This window comes from Periophthalmus magnuspinnatus, chromosome 22 (assembly GCF_009829125.3).
Source record: "Periophthalmus magnuspinnatus isolate fPerMag1 chromosome 22, fPerMag1.2.pri, whole genome shotgun sequence".
Taxonomy (NCBI): domain Eukaryota; kingdom Metazoa; phylum Chordata; class Actinopteri; order Gobiiformes; family Gobiidae; genus Periophthalmus; species Periophthalmus magnuspinnatus.
Genome location: NC_047147.1, coordinates 3,735,319 through 3,753,041, shown reverse-complemented (window position 1 = coordinate 3,753,041; position 17,723 = coordinate 3,735,319). Strand labels below are relative to the sequence as shown.

Below are 17,723 nucleotides of genomic sequence, written 5' to 3'. Positions count from 1 at the left end.
GTAACAGTAAAAGTAGAAACCTAAAACAGCTCTAGGTGGAGGAAGAGGATGTGGTGCAGACTCGAGGTTTCACAACTTTCACTGAAAAGACACTGCCTCATGACCAACTGTGAGAGAGACAGAGAGAGAGAGAGAGAAAGAGTGAGAGGAGAGAGTGAGAGGAGAGAGAGAGAGAAGAGAGAGAGAGAGGAGAGACAGCGAGAGGAGAGAGAGAGGAGAGAGAGCAAGAGGAGAGAGAGGAAAGAGAGCGAGAGGAGAGAGAGAGTGAGAGGAGAGAGAAGAGAGCAAGAGGAGACAGAGGAGAGAGAGTGAGAGGAGAGAGAGAGGAGAGAGAGCGAAAGGAGAGAGAGAGGGGGGAGAGAAAGAGCGAGAGGAGAGAGGAAGAGGAGAGAGAGAAAGAGGAGAGAGAGAGGAGAGAGAGAGGAGAGAGAGCGAGAGGAGAGAGAGAAAGAGGAGAGCGAGAGAGAGGAGAGAGCAAGAGGAGAGAGAGCGAGAGGAGAGAGAGAGCGAAAGGAGAGAGAACGAGAGGAGAGAGAGAGGAGAGAGTGAGAGGAGAAAGAGAGAGAGGAGAGAGAGAGCGAGAGGAGAGAGAGCGAGAGGAGAGAGAGAAAGCGAGAGGAGAGAGAGAGTGACAGGAGAGAGAGAGCGAGGGGGGAGAGGAGGGTTAGAGAGAGAGAGAGGAGAGAGAGTGACAGCAAGAGGAGAGAGTGAGAGAGAGGGAGGGGGGGTTAGAGAGGAGAGAGTAGCAGATATTTCTCAGAGGGAGAGTTATTTTAGACTGTAGATTTGACCTCTGCTTCTCTGAGTCTAGAGAATCATTTAGTTTACAGGTCCTATATGACACCAACTGACTCTGTCAACTTTAATCCATGTTCTAATCATGTTCCCTCCTCAATAACAGACGTGGAGTTGTGTTTTGTTTCATTCACACATGTTTGAGTAACACTTTATTATTAGTCTGTTACATCTCCAAAGCCCAAAATGCTCTGTTCTAACCTGTGATGTCATGAAGTGGTAGTTTTCAAGTTAACAGCTCCTTTTACATTTAGCTCAGTAGAGATTGGCAATTCTGGGGGTGAAATCATCCAAATGATTCTAGTGAAGGTGTGTGGAGTCTAAAAACACAGTGGAGCACTTCCTGTATTACCACATGATGACATCACAAGGTGGAACAGAGTGTTTTCTGTCTGAGAGAAGAACTCAGTCTAAATATGCAGGGTTTGTGTGTTAAACATGTATGAATGAAACAAAAACACAACTACAGGTCTGTTTGAGATGAGGAAACATTATACTAACATGTGCATGGCTCTAACATGTGGGAGATGTTCTTTGGTGCTGGTCTATGGAGAGACTTGTTACAAGCAGAGCTGCTTTAAAGTCTATTCTCTGAGCCACAGGAGCCAGAGACCTGAGCACAGGACACATGTGTGAAGTACTTCCTGGTTCTAATCAGGACCCGAGCAGCAGTGTTCTGGATGTACTGCAGCTGTGTTAAGGCTCGTTTGGAGAGGCCAGTGAGCAGGACGTTACAGTATCTAACCTACTGGAGACAAATGCATGGATAAGTCTCTCTGGTTTTGACAGTAAACCTTTGATTTTTGCAATGTTTTTGGTAAAAAGCTGCAGATGTTATTGATTTGATGTGGCTGTTAAAGTTCAAGTCTGTGTCCATTATTATCACTAGATTTCTAGCCTGATTTGAAGGTTTTAGAGAGAGAGACTGGAGGTGACTGCTGACACTTTCTCTATGTTTCTGTGGGCCAAAGATGATGACTTGAGTCTTGTCTGAGTTTATCTGGAGAAAGTTGTATTTCCTCCACACTCTGATCTGTTGATGCAGTGAGTGAATCCACTGGTCCATATTCACCTGCTGCAGTGAGACAGTGAGTGTCATCTGCATAGTTGTGGTAGGACACATTATTGCTGCGTATTAACTGGCCTAACGGCAGCATGTAGAGATTGAACAACAGGGGTCCCAGGATGGACCCTTGGGGCACCCCACAGGTCAGGGACATTTTATCTGAGACACATTTTCCAATTTCAACAAAGTACTCCCTGTTTTCTAGAAAGGACTTGAGCAGCATAAAGACAACAGGACTCTGGAGTCATATTTAGATCAGTTTTAATATATCTCACATTTGATTTATTTACAAAAGAAAAACATTGGCTTGAGTAAAATGAGCAGACGAACAGATGGACGAGGCTGAAGCTACAGAACAGACAGAACTCTACAGAGGACAAAAAACAACAGAACATCACAAAGGTCTGAAAAGTAAAGGTGAAGTAGAGCTGTGGCAAACAGAGTCTCAGACCACACCAGAGTTTAAGGACTAAGCAGGATTAAAGCAGGACTAATACGGGACTAAACCAGGACTAAACCAGGACTGAACCAGGACTAAACCAGGACTAAACCAGGACTGAACCAGGACTAAACCAGGATTAACCCAGGACTAAACTAGGTCTGAACCAGGACTAAACCAGATCTACTCAAAATGTCTAGACCTATGCTACCCTAACCAGCAAAAAAGGACTAAACCAGGACCAAACCATGTAAAAACTAGGACCAAACCAGGACTACATCAACAAAAATGATAGGACTAACTCAAATCTACACTAGGACTAAACCAGTTCTAAGCTCAAATTAAACTAGATCTAAATTAGAATTGTTCCTGGACTTGAACCAAACTAAGCCTCCGAAAGTATAATTGAGATGTAAACTAGGATTTACCAAGATCCAAACCAGGTCCGAAGATCTGAACTTGGATTGAGGCAGGTCTAAAGTGGGACTAGGACAGGATCTGACTGAATTAGGACTATATCCGAGTAAACTGGTCCAGCCCTGCTCTAGGCCTAACCCAGGATTTAACCAGGTCTAAACTGGGACTAAACCTGGTCCAAACATCTCTCTGGTCTGGTCTGGTCTGCTCCAGCTCTACTTCACTATATTGCCTTAAGATGGAGTCAAATGACATAAGCCGCTGAACAAGAAGCTTTTATTCCATATTATTTCCTACGTCTCCTCAAATGTTCCACAGTGGAAACCATGACGACTCCAGTCCTTCAGTCCCGAGACAAACACATATATTTAAATACACTTCACACAAAATGGCAGCAACAAGTTTGGCACAAATGCAAAAGGCTCGAGCTGAAATTCCCCTTAAAATGAGACAAGAATGAACCAAAAAGTCACATAAAAGTCACAAACCAGGACAGAGGTGAGAGATTGCTTTGATATTCTTAATACAGCACTTTACAAGAACGATACAGGCACCAAATGAGACACGAGCACTGCAAAAACATCAGCTATCAGCTCAAATCGGATTCAAAATGATTTCGTTTTGGATCATTATGACAAATCGTTTCAAATAAAGAACATTTTGCTGTAAAACTGTTAGAAATATAGTTACAAAAACACCTGGAATGTTGACTTTAAAGAGCTCATATGACTCTATTCTCTGATCTGTTCTTGTTTCCTCATCACAAACAGACCTGGAGTTGTGTTTTGTTTCATTCACACATGTTTAAGACCCAAACGCTGCATATTTAGGCTTTTTAGGAGTTCTTCTCTCAAACTGAAAACACTCTGTTCCACCTTGTGATGTCATCATGTGGTAATACAGGAAGTGCTCCACTGTGTTTTTAAACTCCATACACCTTCACTAGAATCATTTGGATCATCTCCCTGTACTTGGCCCCTCTCTCTGCTCCTGTCAGACTCGTCATTTTGGTCTTAAATGTTCATATTAACCCGCTCTACATGATCCTGTGTTTTTTATTTCACTGTTTTGTCCGTAAATTCAGATACAAACATTCATAACAGACAAATCAGGTGCCTTCTTTCCCTGAGGTTAGTCATTCTAGTGTTAGCAACAGGTGTGATTGACAGCGTTGCTAAGTGCCCACTCCCTGCTAAACCAGCGGTGTGGGCGGGAAGGGGCGTTACCTTCAACAGCCTCGCTCTGGATTGGCTCTTTGGTTGCTAAGACGATCTCTGTTGAAATTCCAAGTTGGCCCCTATAACTGCTCTAGCCTTGATGAGCTTCATTTGACTGGAGCCGAATGCCGTGTGTGACGTCACACTCACGTAATACGCTTGTTGATCATTAATCAAATATTTGAATAAACTTATTACTGCTTGGTGCTAACATAAATACATGCCTTTTCATTTTGGTTTAAAGTAAAACGTTTCAAATGAGGTAATATCGTGAGCTCATTGTGACTGATAGCAGTAGATTTTTTTGCAGTGCATCGGTGACGTCGCAGAAGCCGAGATGGAGGAAGACTCTGAGAGTGAGAGTTTAGATCTGATTTAGTTTAAATATGAAACGAAGAAGAGAAAGAGCTACAGACCAACTCAATACAATTATTACTACAGCACTAAGTACACAAGAGAACTACGGGAGCCCAGAATGACCAAAAGTCATTCTTTGTTTATATAAGGATAATATTGTAGTAAATTATTTCAACCTTAAAGTTTAAAGTGAAAGTAAACACCTAAACTCCGCCCACAACCACAAATAGAGCTGATAAACTGGGCGGAGTCTGAGAAGATAAGAAACATTGTGATTGGTCTAACAGGTATCCACACTTCTTCAAACTCCACCCCTGCATCCAGGTGTAATCAGAAACAACCAGCTTTAATCAGGGCAGGCCTTTGTAATGTCACCAACTACTTGAAATTGCAGAGGTCACTGAAGGCAGCACATGTTTTTGACTATAAAGCTGCAATTTTCCCAGTATGTACTAAAGTTACCAAAACATGACTCGGAACAGTAGATGCTGCTATTAAAGCCGCACATAAACATGGGGTAGGATTTGGTGTTTAGTTTCACTTTACGATACGACTTAATGTTCCTTCTGGGCTTCCGTACAAACCAAAGCCATGTGAACAAAGTGAATGAAACAGCAGAGACTTGAGGTTGGTAAAACTGCAGCTCAAAACCAGACCAGGTGACCACTTTAAGACTTTACGACTTCCTTCCAGCTCCGCTCTAATCCTCCACAAACGCAGCCTGGCCTTGTATAAAAACGCCCCCAGTCAAACACATTAAAGGGGCTGTACCTCATTTTATCCCGTGAATTTGAGCAATCTTGCCCCGGTGCCCCAAATGGACTGTATAAGCAGCTCTTGAGGTCAAAATAAGTCTGCTGTGTACCAGGTAGTATGTCCGAGAATCAGGAAGTGTGCTCCTAGCATGCCAGTTGTTGTGTAGCATAACCGTGATGGCGGCTAAACGCGGCTCTGGTTTCTGCGAGAAGCGCTTATAAGCTCATCAAGGTGAATAATTAGGATGCTTTGAATGTATAAGGTAAGTGCGGAGTAACTTTGGACCACTGCAAACGGTTTAAAATGAACTAAAAGCTAAAAAGTCAGTACAGCGCCTTTAAAATAGTAAAAACACTCCTTCTTTCTGCGTTTCAAACTACAAAACATACTTCAACAGTTTCAAACTCAACACCTCCTCAACTTTAAACATATTCTCTATTATATGTTTTAAAAGGTGCACTACATAACTTTCCCACCTGTTTGTCTCCATGAAGATGTTATCGCTTTGTCTGGAATGTTCCACAGTACGACATGTTTTAATAGTTCAGAAAACATACATCTGTACAGTGAACAGGATCTGACTTGTAACTCGCTCTTGTGTCACCTGCGCGCTTCCATGACTATAGAAGAGTTTAATGCCAAACTATGGTACATTCCAAAAAATGCAATAACGTCTCCATGGTGACAGACAGGTGGCGAACGTGCACCTTTAAATTCCTGTCATCTATTGGGACTCATTCACCGAGTATTTGAGTCGGGAACGATTAAGTCAGTATTGTGGACATACAGGAAATGAATATTAGCTTGAACTTTTAGCCCCGCCCACCCTGAGTCCGTTCTGCTGCTGTGATATCGCACCATGACACAAAAACAAGTGTCTGGGATAATGTCATCTTTCCTTATAGTTCTTACATTTTTTTGTCAGTCTTGAAATTGAGCCATGACAGAGAATCAACCATAGACTATATATATAAATGGACATAGTTACCCTGCTAGCCAACACATTTCATACAGGAAGTGATCATGTGCGTACTTCCAGCTCCACTGACTCCAATTCACTTTCTATTGAAAAACTGTGTCCTCTCTCTGTAACTGCTGCTGTCATTTTGGTCTTAAATGTTCGTATTAACCCGCTCTACATGATCCTGTTTTTTTTTTTTATTTCACTAGTGTGTCTGTAAATCAAGATATAAACATTGATAACAGACAACTCAGATGCTTTCTTTCCCGAGGTCGCTCCCACTAGCGTTAGCAACAGATTTGATTGACAGCATTGCTCTTTGGTTGCTATGATACTCGCAGTCAGAATTCCAAATATGGAACTCGGATCCAAATTGGCTGCTATAACTGATTCATTTGGAGCTGTGGGTGACATCACACTCACTTAGTCCACTTAGGCGATGGAGCTGGAAGCCCCCCCATCATTTTCTATTTTAAACGCAGCGGCAAACAGGTTAGCTACGTACATTTATATAAACAGCCTGGTTTTTGCACAGTAGTGAATGAGACCCAATATTTTACAACTTTTTTGCCAAAATTGTGAACTCTACGTCTTTCTCTTCTCTTCTCACTGTCTCCTCTCTCTTCTCTCTCATCTTTCTCTCTCCCCCCCTCCCTCTCTCCTGATCCCTGAGCTCCTCTTTCATTGCACATAAACACATTTGATCATCAGTGACTATATAATCTATAATCTATAATAAATCTCATAAATCCCATCAGTAGCATACACACACACACACACACACACACACACATCCTCAGGAGTATGTCGGACTCAAAGCCCTGAGGTCTCCTGTTCTTCACGTGTTTGTTACAGTATTGGGGTAAATTCACTGCAAAAATAATTAAGTGTTTGACTTAAAATGCCTTAAAATTATAACATTAATCTTGTTTCGAGTAGATTTGTCAAATGAATACACTTCTTCAAAAACTCAGATATATATATATATATATATATATATATATATATATATATATATATATATATATATATATATATATATATATATATATATATATATATATATATATATATATATATATATATATACATATACATACATACATACACACACACACACACACACACCCACACACACCCACACACACACGCAGATTTTTCATGTGGTTTATCACCTTGTCTCCAAGGAGATGCTATTGCTTTGCCTGGAATGTTCCCCAGTAAACCATTCAAGTTAGAAAAAAAACAGGCAAAGTTATATAGGTCAGATCTGTGGAGAGGCAGCCTCGCTCACTGTAAGAATGCCTATTTTACAAAGAATTTCTGAGCACTAAAAACATCTGTAATTCAATAACTGCAAAATAGATTTAATGCTATACTGTGGAACATACCAGGCAAAGCAATAACATCTCCATGAAGACAAGCAGGTGATGGAACCTCCACCAGAAATGTTACATAGTGCAACATTAAAATATCTGAAGTAGGTGGTCCAGGGTGTATACTAGTCTATGTGTCTTACACTTGAAAGTGAAAGATACAGAGACATCATTATAAACATATACAGGAAAGGTACAATTCTGTCAATGGGACTTTTTTAGTATCGATACCTGCTCAAACGAGTATCTAGTTTCGGCATCAATTTAGCATCAATTTGTCTCTGATTTTCGATTCTTTTGACAGCCCCAGATGCAAGTTATAGCCCTAATAATTAAACAGATCTATTCAAAAATCAAGATAGAGAATTGAAGTCTTTCTAAGTCATGCAGAAATATATTTTTGCAGTGTGAAGGCGGCACCACGCGGCGGTATACAAAATGCCCGTCTGGTCTGGTTTGTTGAGAAAGGTCAAAGGTCATTATAGAGTGTAGCCCCATAGATTTGTATTGGTGAGTTTCAATAGACTTTTATCAGCAGCAGCGGTCCAGTGTTAGACAAAGATTGTAGTTACATGCAAGCATGAATTTGACCCGATTCAATATTTTTACCAAAATTTGAACTGTATAAATGTCTTATTTTAGGAACAATTCACATCTTATTTTTACTTGTTAAGTCAGATCTACTCAAATGAATCCAAAAATATATAGTACTAATATTACTATTTGCATATGTTTTTAAAAGGAATACAGTGAGCTACCAGGCTAAGCATTTTTATATACAATTTAATACTAATTTCCCAACTTTCACTTTGCTGTGCGTCTAAAAAAACTTGCATGTAACCACACTCAAGATAAAGATTTAAACAGGATTTGACCCCGGTCGCTATGACAACCCTCCCCCTCACACAGAGCTGGCTTCGTATGATACAGTACTGGAACTGACGTGAGTGCAACTTCATGCAAAATAAGTTCAAATTAAAGACAGACACTAAGACGCTAGTTTTACAAAATCAACCATTTTGGAGATGTTAGCTCCTATAGTGCTATGTGTATACAGTGCTATGTACAGGACTGGCTGCTACACTGCAAACACAAACAGGAGTTAAAATGACTTAAATTCAAAACATTAAACTTGATTTGAGTAGTTTTGGCTAGTTAGCTCTGTCAGCTTAAAGTCCCTGTACCTATTTTCCCCATGTGTTTGAGTTAAATGTGTCTTTCCCAGTATAGATGTACTGTATAAGTAGATTTGAGGTCAGAATAAGTCGTCTGTGTGCTGTGTGAGATTATTAAGAGTTTTACTATCTGATAATCAGGAAGTGGGCACTGGCATGCTAATTTGAGGTTCAAATATTGCACAAATGAGCCATAAAATGAACCACAACCGTTCAGAAAGAACGACCCCAGTTCTGGTTAAAAACGACCACATCAACAGCGTTCAGTGGAGTTCAAATTGGTTTTCAGATATTTCCCATATTCAAAAAATGCCTAAGTAAATAAATAAATAGATACATAATACTCAATAATAAATAAAATAAAAAATAAAAATGTACTCAAAATATTTAAAATATTCCAGATTCATTTTTTTGTCAAATAATAACCAGTCATATATTTCCCATATTCTAAAAATGTCAAAATAAATAAATAATTTAATAAATAAACAAATAATACTTAATAATAAAATAAGATAACATTAAAATATTTGTTTTTTAACTTAACTTAAAACCAGTCAAATAACAATCAGTTGTTTGTAATGTTATCAGTGATTAATTATAGAGAAATACTCAAATCAAGTTACTATTTTGAATTCAAAATCATTTCAACAGTTTTTAACTGTAAATTGTGTTTTTTGCAGTGTGTGGGAGACACAGGGGCAGAGTTAACATTACTTAGCATCGATGGTTTGGGGAATCGTCTTAACCTTAGATTTCGTTCTATCAGGACACATATTGGCGTATTGGGCTCGTCTCAGTGCAGACGTGAGGTGGACTTTTCCCATAGTTTTCTGTATATATGGTTTTTCCACAGGTGAGGTCCAGGTAACAGCATGCATTCTACTACGTGCTGAGGTTTGTCCTACGGAGGAGATGGAGAGTCTTCAGTGCTTCGGTACTCGCACTAAAGACAAAGAAACAAGGAAGAGTTAGAACAACAGTGTGTGCAGTTTGGATTTAAAGACCATAGACTGTATAAAGAAGTGGACTAAGTGAGTGTGACGTCACCCACAGCGTTTGGCTCAAGTCAAATGAAGCTCATTGAGGCTAGAGCAGTTATAGGGGTCAATCTGGAGCCCAGTTCTAAATTTAAAATTCCGACCGCGAGTATCATAGCAACCAAAGAGCCAATCTGGAGCCAGGCTGCTGAACGCCCCTTTCCACCCACACCACTGGTTTAGCAGGGAGTGGGTGCTTAGCAACACCTCAAACCTGTTGCTAACACTAGAGGGAGCAACCTCTGGGAAAGAAGGCGCCTAATTTGTCTGTTATTAATGTTCATATCTTGATTTACAGACACAATAGTGAAACAAAAACCCCAGGATCATGTAGAGTGGGTTAATACAAACATTTAAGACCAAAACAATGAGTCTGACAGCAGCAGTTACAGAGAGAAAGGACACAGTTTTTCACTAGAAAGTGAATTGGAGCCGGAGTCGATGGAGCCGGAAGTGCGCTCATGATCACTTTCTATTTGGAACACGGCGGCTAGCAGGTTAGCTATGTCCATTTATATATACAGTCTATGGTTAAATTTTAGCTGCTCCCACCCCGGATGAAAACGCATACAATTTGCTCTGTGCACAACAGCGCCCTCAACCTCACAGTTAGCGTCACTACTTCCTGTCCAGTTTTTTGCAGAGTCAAATTAAAATGAATAAATATTTAAAGATCAGGCTGTGGACAGGGCACTGTGGGTGGATTTGGGGTCAGAGGTTAGGGGGTTAGGGTCAGACAGTGGACAGGGAGCTGCAGGTGGACATGTTAAACACTACACAAATAAAATAAATACTTCACCAGAGGACACAAGTGTGTCTTAATGGTAAAACTATTGGTAACGCTAATGCTAATGTTAATGCTAATTTTGAGGCATAATAAATATTAAAACAACACCACAAACTGAAGTATTCTACACCTAATAATTGGGTAGTCTTTATTTTAATGAATTTGAATTTCAATAGGTTTATTTGATGTTTTCAGACATTCAGACTCTTGGCTTTGACACACAGTGAGTTAGCTAGCGTTCTGCTTTGCACAGAGTCTATTACATCACTAGGTAGAGCCACATTTTTGTTGAAATGTGCCTCTCAAAGAGGGAGCCATGCAAATGTTTCATTGCTTCATTTAAACCAACAAAGAGCAGTGCTCATTTGATGATTCTTCTACAAGAAAAGCACATGCAAGAAACACTTAAAGATTCACTCTGTAACTTTTCTACTTGTCTCATTATTGTTTTGCCTGGATGTTCCACAGTCACCTGTGGTACTGAATTTATCTTGCATTTATTTAATTACAGGTATTTTTCTTGCTAAAAATACTGCAATATGGCATTTAATATTACATGGTAAACAATAACATCTCCATGGAGACTAGAATAAAAGTTACATTGCGCATCTACAAATATATATAGTCATCCTCATGGTTCACACTTACACAGCTGTTACTTAAAAATAATAATGTTATATATAAGAGTTATATTGAATATAGTAACAGCCAAAGCACCCAGAAGTCAACATATATACACAAGATATAAAAGATTTAAAAACATAACTATGAGACGTTAATGTGGTTCGTTTGACTTCACCTGAAATGAGAATTAATAAAAATGATTTTTTTTAATTCTAATTTGTGTTATTTTGTTTGTGGCTGGTTCAGGCAGAGATGCAGATGCAGAGTCATGCAGAGGTGGAGGGAGGTGTGTTTATGAATGACACTATAGAACTCTAGAGCTGAGTCTGTCCATGTGAAACACACAGGGACTTTAATCAAAGGAAATATATGTGTAATATATATGTGTGTGTGTGTGTGTGTGTGTGTCTGTGTGTGTAATACTCTACAATATGTGTAAAATATGTAGAGTAATATGCAGTGGGGAAAAAGGATTTAGTCAGCCACCAATTGTGCAAGTTCTTCCACTTAAAAAGATGAGGCCTGTAATTTTCATCATAGGTTCACTTCAACTATGACACACAGAATGAGAGAAAAAAGAAAATCCAATAAATCACATCGACTGATTTTTAAATAATTTATTTGCACATAATGGTGGAAAATAAGTATTTGGTCAATAACAAAAGTTCATCTCAGTACTTTGTTATATACCCTTTGTTGGCAATGATAGAGGTCAAACATTTTCTGTAAGTCTCCACAAGGTTTTCACACACTGTTGCTGGTAGTTTGGCCCATTCCTCCAGCAGATCTCCTCTAGAGCAGTGATGTTTTGGGGCTGTTGATGGGTAACACAGACTTTCAACTCCCTCCAAAGATTTTCTATGGGGTTGAAATCTGTGGCTAGGTCTACTCCAGGACCTTGAAATACTTCTTACAATGCCACTCCTTCGTTGCCCGGGCGGTGTATTTGGGATCATTGTCATGCTGAAAGACCCAGCCACGTTTCATCTTCAATGCCCTTGCTGATGGAAGGAGGTTTTCACTTAAAATCTCACAATACATGGCTCCATTCATTCTTTCCTTTACACGGATCAGTCGTCCTGGTTTGTTTGCAGAAAAACAGCCCCAAAGCATGATGTTTCCTCCAAACACAACAAGTTGAGTTTTTACCAAAAAGTTCTATGTTGGTTTCATCTGACCATATGACATTCTCCCAATCCTCTTCTGGATCATCCAAATGCTCTCTAGCAAACTTCAGACGGGGCTGGACATGTACTGGCTTAAGCAGGGGGACACGTCTGACACTGCAGGTTTTTCCCTGGTGGCATAGTGTGTTACTGATGGTCCCTTTGTTACTTTGGTCCCAGCTCTCTGCAGGTCATTCACTAGGTCCTCCCGTGTGGTTCTGGGATTGTTGCTCATCATTCTTGTGGTCATTTTGACCCAACAAGGTGAGATCTTGCATGAAGCCCCAGATCGAAGGAGATTATCAGTCTTGTATGTCTTCCATTTTCTAATAATTGCTCCCACAGTTGATTTCTTCACACCAAGCTGCACCTATTGCAGATTCAGTCTTCCCAGTCTGGTGCAGGTCTACAGTTTTGTTTGTGGTTCCTTTGACGGCTCTTTGGTCTGGGCCATAGTGGAGTTTGGAGTCTGACTGTCTGATGTTGTGGACAGGTGTCTTTTATACTGATAATGAGTTCAAACAGGTGCCATTAATACAGGGAACGAGTGGAGGACAGAGGAGCCTCTTAAAGAAGAAGTTGCAGGTCTGTGAGAGCCAGAAATCTTGCTTGTTTGTAGGTGACCAAATATTTTACCAAGGAATTTACCAATTAATTCATAAAAAAAATCCTACAATGTGATTTCCTGGATTCTTTCCCCCCATTCTGTCTCTCATAGCTGAAGTGAATCTATGATGAAAATTACAGGCCTCTCTCATCTTTTCAAGTGGCAAAAATTGCACAATTGGTGGCTGACTAAATACTTTTTGGCCCCACTGTCTGTGTGTGTGTAATATATGTAGAGTCTATTATATGTGTAATATATGTAGAGTAAATAGATGTAGAGACCCATGCATCGAACACGTCACCTCTGTCTCCATTTCTCAGGCTGATTTCTTCTTCGTCTCCTCCGTCGTCCACTGAAGCCAACATATTTAACCAGGTCAAATCAAATGCACTTTCACTTACCAAAGGTTATTCAAATGAGTACACAATTTTAATGTAAAGAATTTACATAACAATTTTAATGTAAAGAAGTGAAAGAGAAAACATCAGACCTGAGTGCAGCTCTTTGACCAGAGACGACATGGTGTTTGTGATTGAATCAGCAGCAACTAACAGATCATTTCGAAGATTTCTGGGTACACCTGAAATATAACATACATGTAGCATATATAAATATATATATAACACAGAGTACACCTGAGGAAGTATAACATATACACACACACATATATATATACTTTATAAATACATATACACACACACACACACACAAACACATATATACAAGTGCTTTCTGTGCCTTACATTCACTATTTCAAATATGATTTATTCAAATAAACCAACAAGTGAAGTTCATTATGATTAAACAAAACATTAAAGCCACAGTATCCAACAAATAGACAAAATAAGCATGTTTTTTTCATTTAAATTATGTTTATTGCACTGAAAAACATGGGTCCTTACTCTGAGCGGGTTTGCATCTCTACAAACCTGACTCTTACTTGGCCTGGAAGAGGGCCCCCTGCTTGTTTCCATGGAAATGTTGTTCCTTTGGCTGTAATATTCCATACTATGGGATAAAACTTATCAATTTCAAAGGACAATGTTCCAAAGTATGTCTTTCTGTTTCCATTGAATCATGCAGGTGACATTGCATCTCTGGCAAGTTACATACAGTAGCTTTAAATTTAAAGTTAAATGAGCTGTTAATAGAGTTTATTATTATTATTATTATTATTATTATTATTATTATTATTATTATTATTATTATTATAGGTGCAATAGAAAAAATACAATCTATGTCTTTGTTTACACAGGGGGAGCCCAGTGAGCGTCCTGTTCAAATACAGAACAGTACAAACAAAAACAAACCAAACACCTGCACAGGTCCATTTAAAACATTTAAAACAGGAGCAGGTGTGATTATAAATGTTTATCTTCACATCATTAAAGTGCTGCAGTGGCTCTGTCCAGATTTACATGTCCTTCAAATCTATTCCATTTTTAGGAAGCAAAATAATCAAAAGCTTTTTTTCCAATTTCAGGTTTGAAGCCAGTTTTTATCATGTGACCTTCATTTGCAGATTCTGACTAACTCTTAAATCAAGACCATAGTCTGTATAAAGAAGTGGACTCAGTGAGTGTGACGTCACCCACAGCGTTTGGCTCCAGTCAAATCTCGTCGAGGCTAGAGCAGTTATAGGGGTGAATTTGGAGCAAAGTTCCATATTTGGAATTCCAACTGAGTATCATATTAACAAAAGAGCCAATCTGGAGCGAGGCTGTTGAAGGTAACGCCCCTTCCTGCCTGCAGCACGGGTTCAGCAGGGAGCGGGCACTTAGCAACGCTGTCGCTCAAACCTGTTGCTAACACTAACGGGAGCGACCTCTGGCGTCTGATTTGTCTGTTATTAATGTTCATATCTTATACATATCTTAGACATAATAGTGAAATAAAAAACCCAGGATCATGTAGAGCGGGTTAATATGAACATTTAAGACCAAAATGATGAGTCTGACAGCAGGAGTTACAGAGAGAGGAGACACAGTTTTTCAAAGTGAATTGGAGCCAGAGTCGTTGGAGTCGGAAGTGCACCCATGATCACGTCCTATTTGGAACACGGCGGCTAGCAGGTTAGCTATGTCCATTTATATATAGTCTATGGTGGAGATCAAATTCTTTAGTTGAGGGACTTTGTATTTGTTCGTACAATCACATGACATGGATTTACACAGCACATTTAAAAAACAACTTAACCTGCCCAAAGTGCTTCACACACAGATGAAACACAAACTAAATATCAAAATAGCATATATCAAAACTAAACAAAATAAAAACAGCTTAATATGTGTGTTAAGTGATATATAAAGTATAAAGTTACTGACCCTGAGCGAAGGCCTCGAGCACGTCCCCGCCCACACCGCTCAGACAGTCCTGGGGGGTGTGTGTGGGGGTAGAGCCTGCAGAGGTGGAGCGGATGGGCATGGGCATCGAGCAGCCGGCGCCGTGACTGGGAGACGAGTGAGGGGAGCTGCCACACTGAGACTGCAACACAAGAAGTACACAAGAAATACATAAGAAATACACAAGAGATAAACAAGAAGTACATAAGAGGTACACAAAAGGTACACAACAAGTACACAACAAATACACAACTAATACACAAGAAATACTGAGGTCAGGAGGGGGCTGATAGGAGACAGACAGGTAAAGTTAGTGAGGGATGTATGGCTAAGTTAGTAGTAATTTAGTTTGAATGAAATTAGACTCTTTGGAATGTTAAAGCTGCACTATGTAACTTTTTCTGGTTGTAGGTCTGCTTCCTGCTTGTCTCCCTAGAGATGTTATCCCATAGAAGGTTGAACTTTACCATTTCCGTGGAGACATGTAGGTGATGCAACCAGGCCAATCTGATGTTCAGATCTGTGGAGAGGCTACCCCCTTCACAGGGCAATAAAACACCTGTATTTAAATGAATGCAATTTTCTCTCCTACTGTGCCCCAGCCACAAGAGTAGTGATGGTTTAGGTTTAAAATTTAATCAGACCCACAGTTTTTCAATGTAAAGTGAACTGGAGCCAGGGTCAATGGAGCCAGAAGCGCGCCCATGATCAATTCCTGTTTGGAACGTGGCAGCTAGAAGATTAGCTTTGTACTTTTATATATACAGTCTATGGTCTTATAACAGTGCTGGTCTTTTGTGGTTCTCATTCAGGCCTCCTTAGACTCATCTGTGAGTGGAGCCTGATCCTGAAGCACAAACAGAGCCAGAGTCTGGGCCAATGTGATCCTCCTATCTCCACTCCCTCTGTACATCTGCAGACGTCCACCTTAAATCCACCTTAAATCCAAACCATGTGTGGGACTGGGCCAGTGGAGACCAGGACACAGTTTTTAGAGTTGTTTTATTTTTTTTTTAACTTGTGCTGGGTTTATGGCAGTGGGCCAGTGGGCAGATGGCTGAGCAGAGGGAGCAGGAGACAGGAGACGAGCCCGGCATTTGGAGGAAAATCCCACTTTTTGGACCCAGATTCTGGAAAAGGAGTTTGGGCAAAGGAAATGTTGGATTGATGATGGACAAATGAAGATAGACGATGAAGATAGACTCAAGTAGAGTTATAAACAAACATTGTTACTATGACGATTCATTTTTGCAGCTTTTGGTGGATTTTTACTAGATTTTTTACTAAAAGATGCACTGTGTATAAGAATAAAACATGACACTGGGTTTGTAATGACACAAATGACGGAGGAGAGCTGGAGCTGCACAGGTGAATTATGGGAAAACTTACGGACTGCTTCTGTTCCTCATCCTGTCAGCGAAAAGAGAGATGAGAGAGACAGGCAGAGCGGAGAAAGGACAAGGAAGGAAGAGATGGAGGGAGAGAGGGAGGGAGGTGATGAAGTGAAAGAGAGAGACAGAGGGATGGTAAAAGGAAAGGGGATGGGGGAAAGAGAGAGAAGGAGAGAGGGAGGGAGAGAAAGAGAGAGGAAGTGAGAAAGAGGGAGGAGATAGAATGAGAGGGAGGCAAAGAGAGTGACAGAGACAGAGAGAGGGAGGAGAAAGAATAAGGGAGGGAGACGGGGGAGAGGGCCAGAGGGATTAGACGGGACAGAGAGAAATGGAGAAGGGTAAAAGGAAAGGGGAGGAGGAGTAGAGAGGAGTGAGAGGGAGAGAAGGAGAGAGAAAGTGAGAGAACGAGACAGAGGGAGAGAGAAGGAGAGAGGGAAAGGGTGAAAGCGAGAGAAAGAGGAAGTTAGGAAGGAGGACAAGATGGAGAAAGAGAGAGAGAAAGAGAGGGAGTGAGAGACAGAGGGAGGGTAAAAGGAAAGGGAGGGGGGAGGAGAGAGAAGGAGAGAGGGAAGAAAAGGCAACAGAGGGAGGGAGAAAGGCAGAGGAGAAAGAGCAAGAGAGAGAGAGAGAGAAGGAGGGAGAAAGGTTAGAGAGTTGAAGGATTACAAGTCATACAGAGTCATACAGTATCTTGATGTGTCTAAATTGTTGTGGGCGTGTCTGAGTTCTTGTGGGCGTGTCTAAGCTCAATGCTGTTACCTTGAGCAGTCTCATGAGTCCCTCCAGTTGCACCATGAGCTCTCTCCTGCTCTCCTGAAGAGCCGACATGCGCCGCTCCAGCTCGTCCTTCCTGTGTCTGTAAAACAAAACAAAGTCATTGAGGTATGAAGTTACAGACCGTCAGTTCATGCTAAAACATCTGACAATATTAAATGTAGAGGACTATTTCACTAAGACATAGTTAACACAGCAAACATTACTTTTAGAAATTGAGTACAAATCGTGCCTTGTTTTGTCTAGTTTTGTATTTCTGCTGAAGGTTACTCTACTTCCTGGTTAAACACAAGCAGCAGATATGACATAGGTACAGGTGTGTTACCTAACAACCATGATGCAAAGTTTTTTTTTCCACAAACTGGCACTTAACTGATATAAATATAAGGCACAGGTACTGTCCAACCAAACCAGGTCAGAATCAGACAAACCACGG

At 40.4% G+C, this 17,723-nt stretch overlaps 1 protein-coding gene across 1 annotated transcript in view; it reads right to left on the bottom strand.

The window, feature by feature from the left end:
• dtnbb (dystrobrevin, beta b) overlaps positions 1 to 17,723 on the bottom strand; it is a 61,336-nt gene that overhangs the window by 3,815 nt on the left and 39,798 nt on the right. Inside the window, exons 14-17 of the mRNA XM_055231252.1 lie at positions 17,273 to 17,369; positions 15,105 to 15,264; positions 13,271 to 13,360; positions 13,062 to 13,132 (exon numbers count right to left, since the gene is read on the bottom strand). Of these exons, the coding sequence (XP_055087227.1) occupies positions 13,062 to 13,132; positions 13,271 to 13,360; positions 15,105 to 15,264; positions 17,273 to 17,369 (418 nt within the window). The remainder of the gene's footprint in view (positions 1 to 13,061; positions 13,133 to 13,270; positions 13,361 to 15,104; positions 15,265 to 17,272; positions 17,370 to 17,723) is intronic.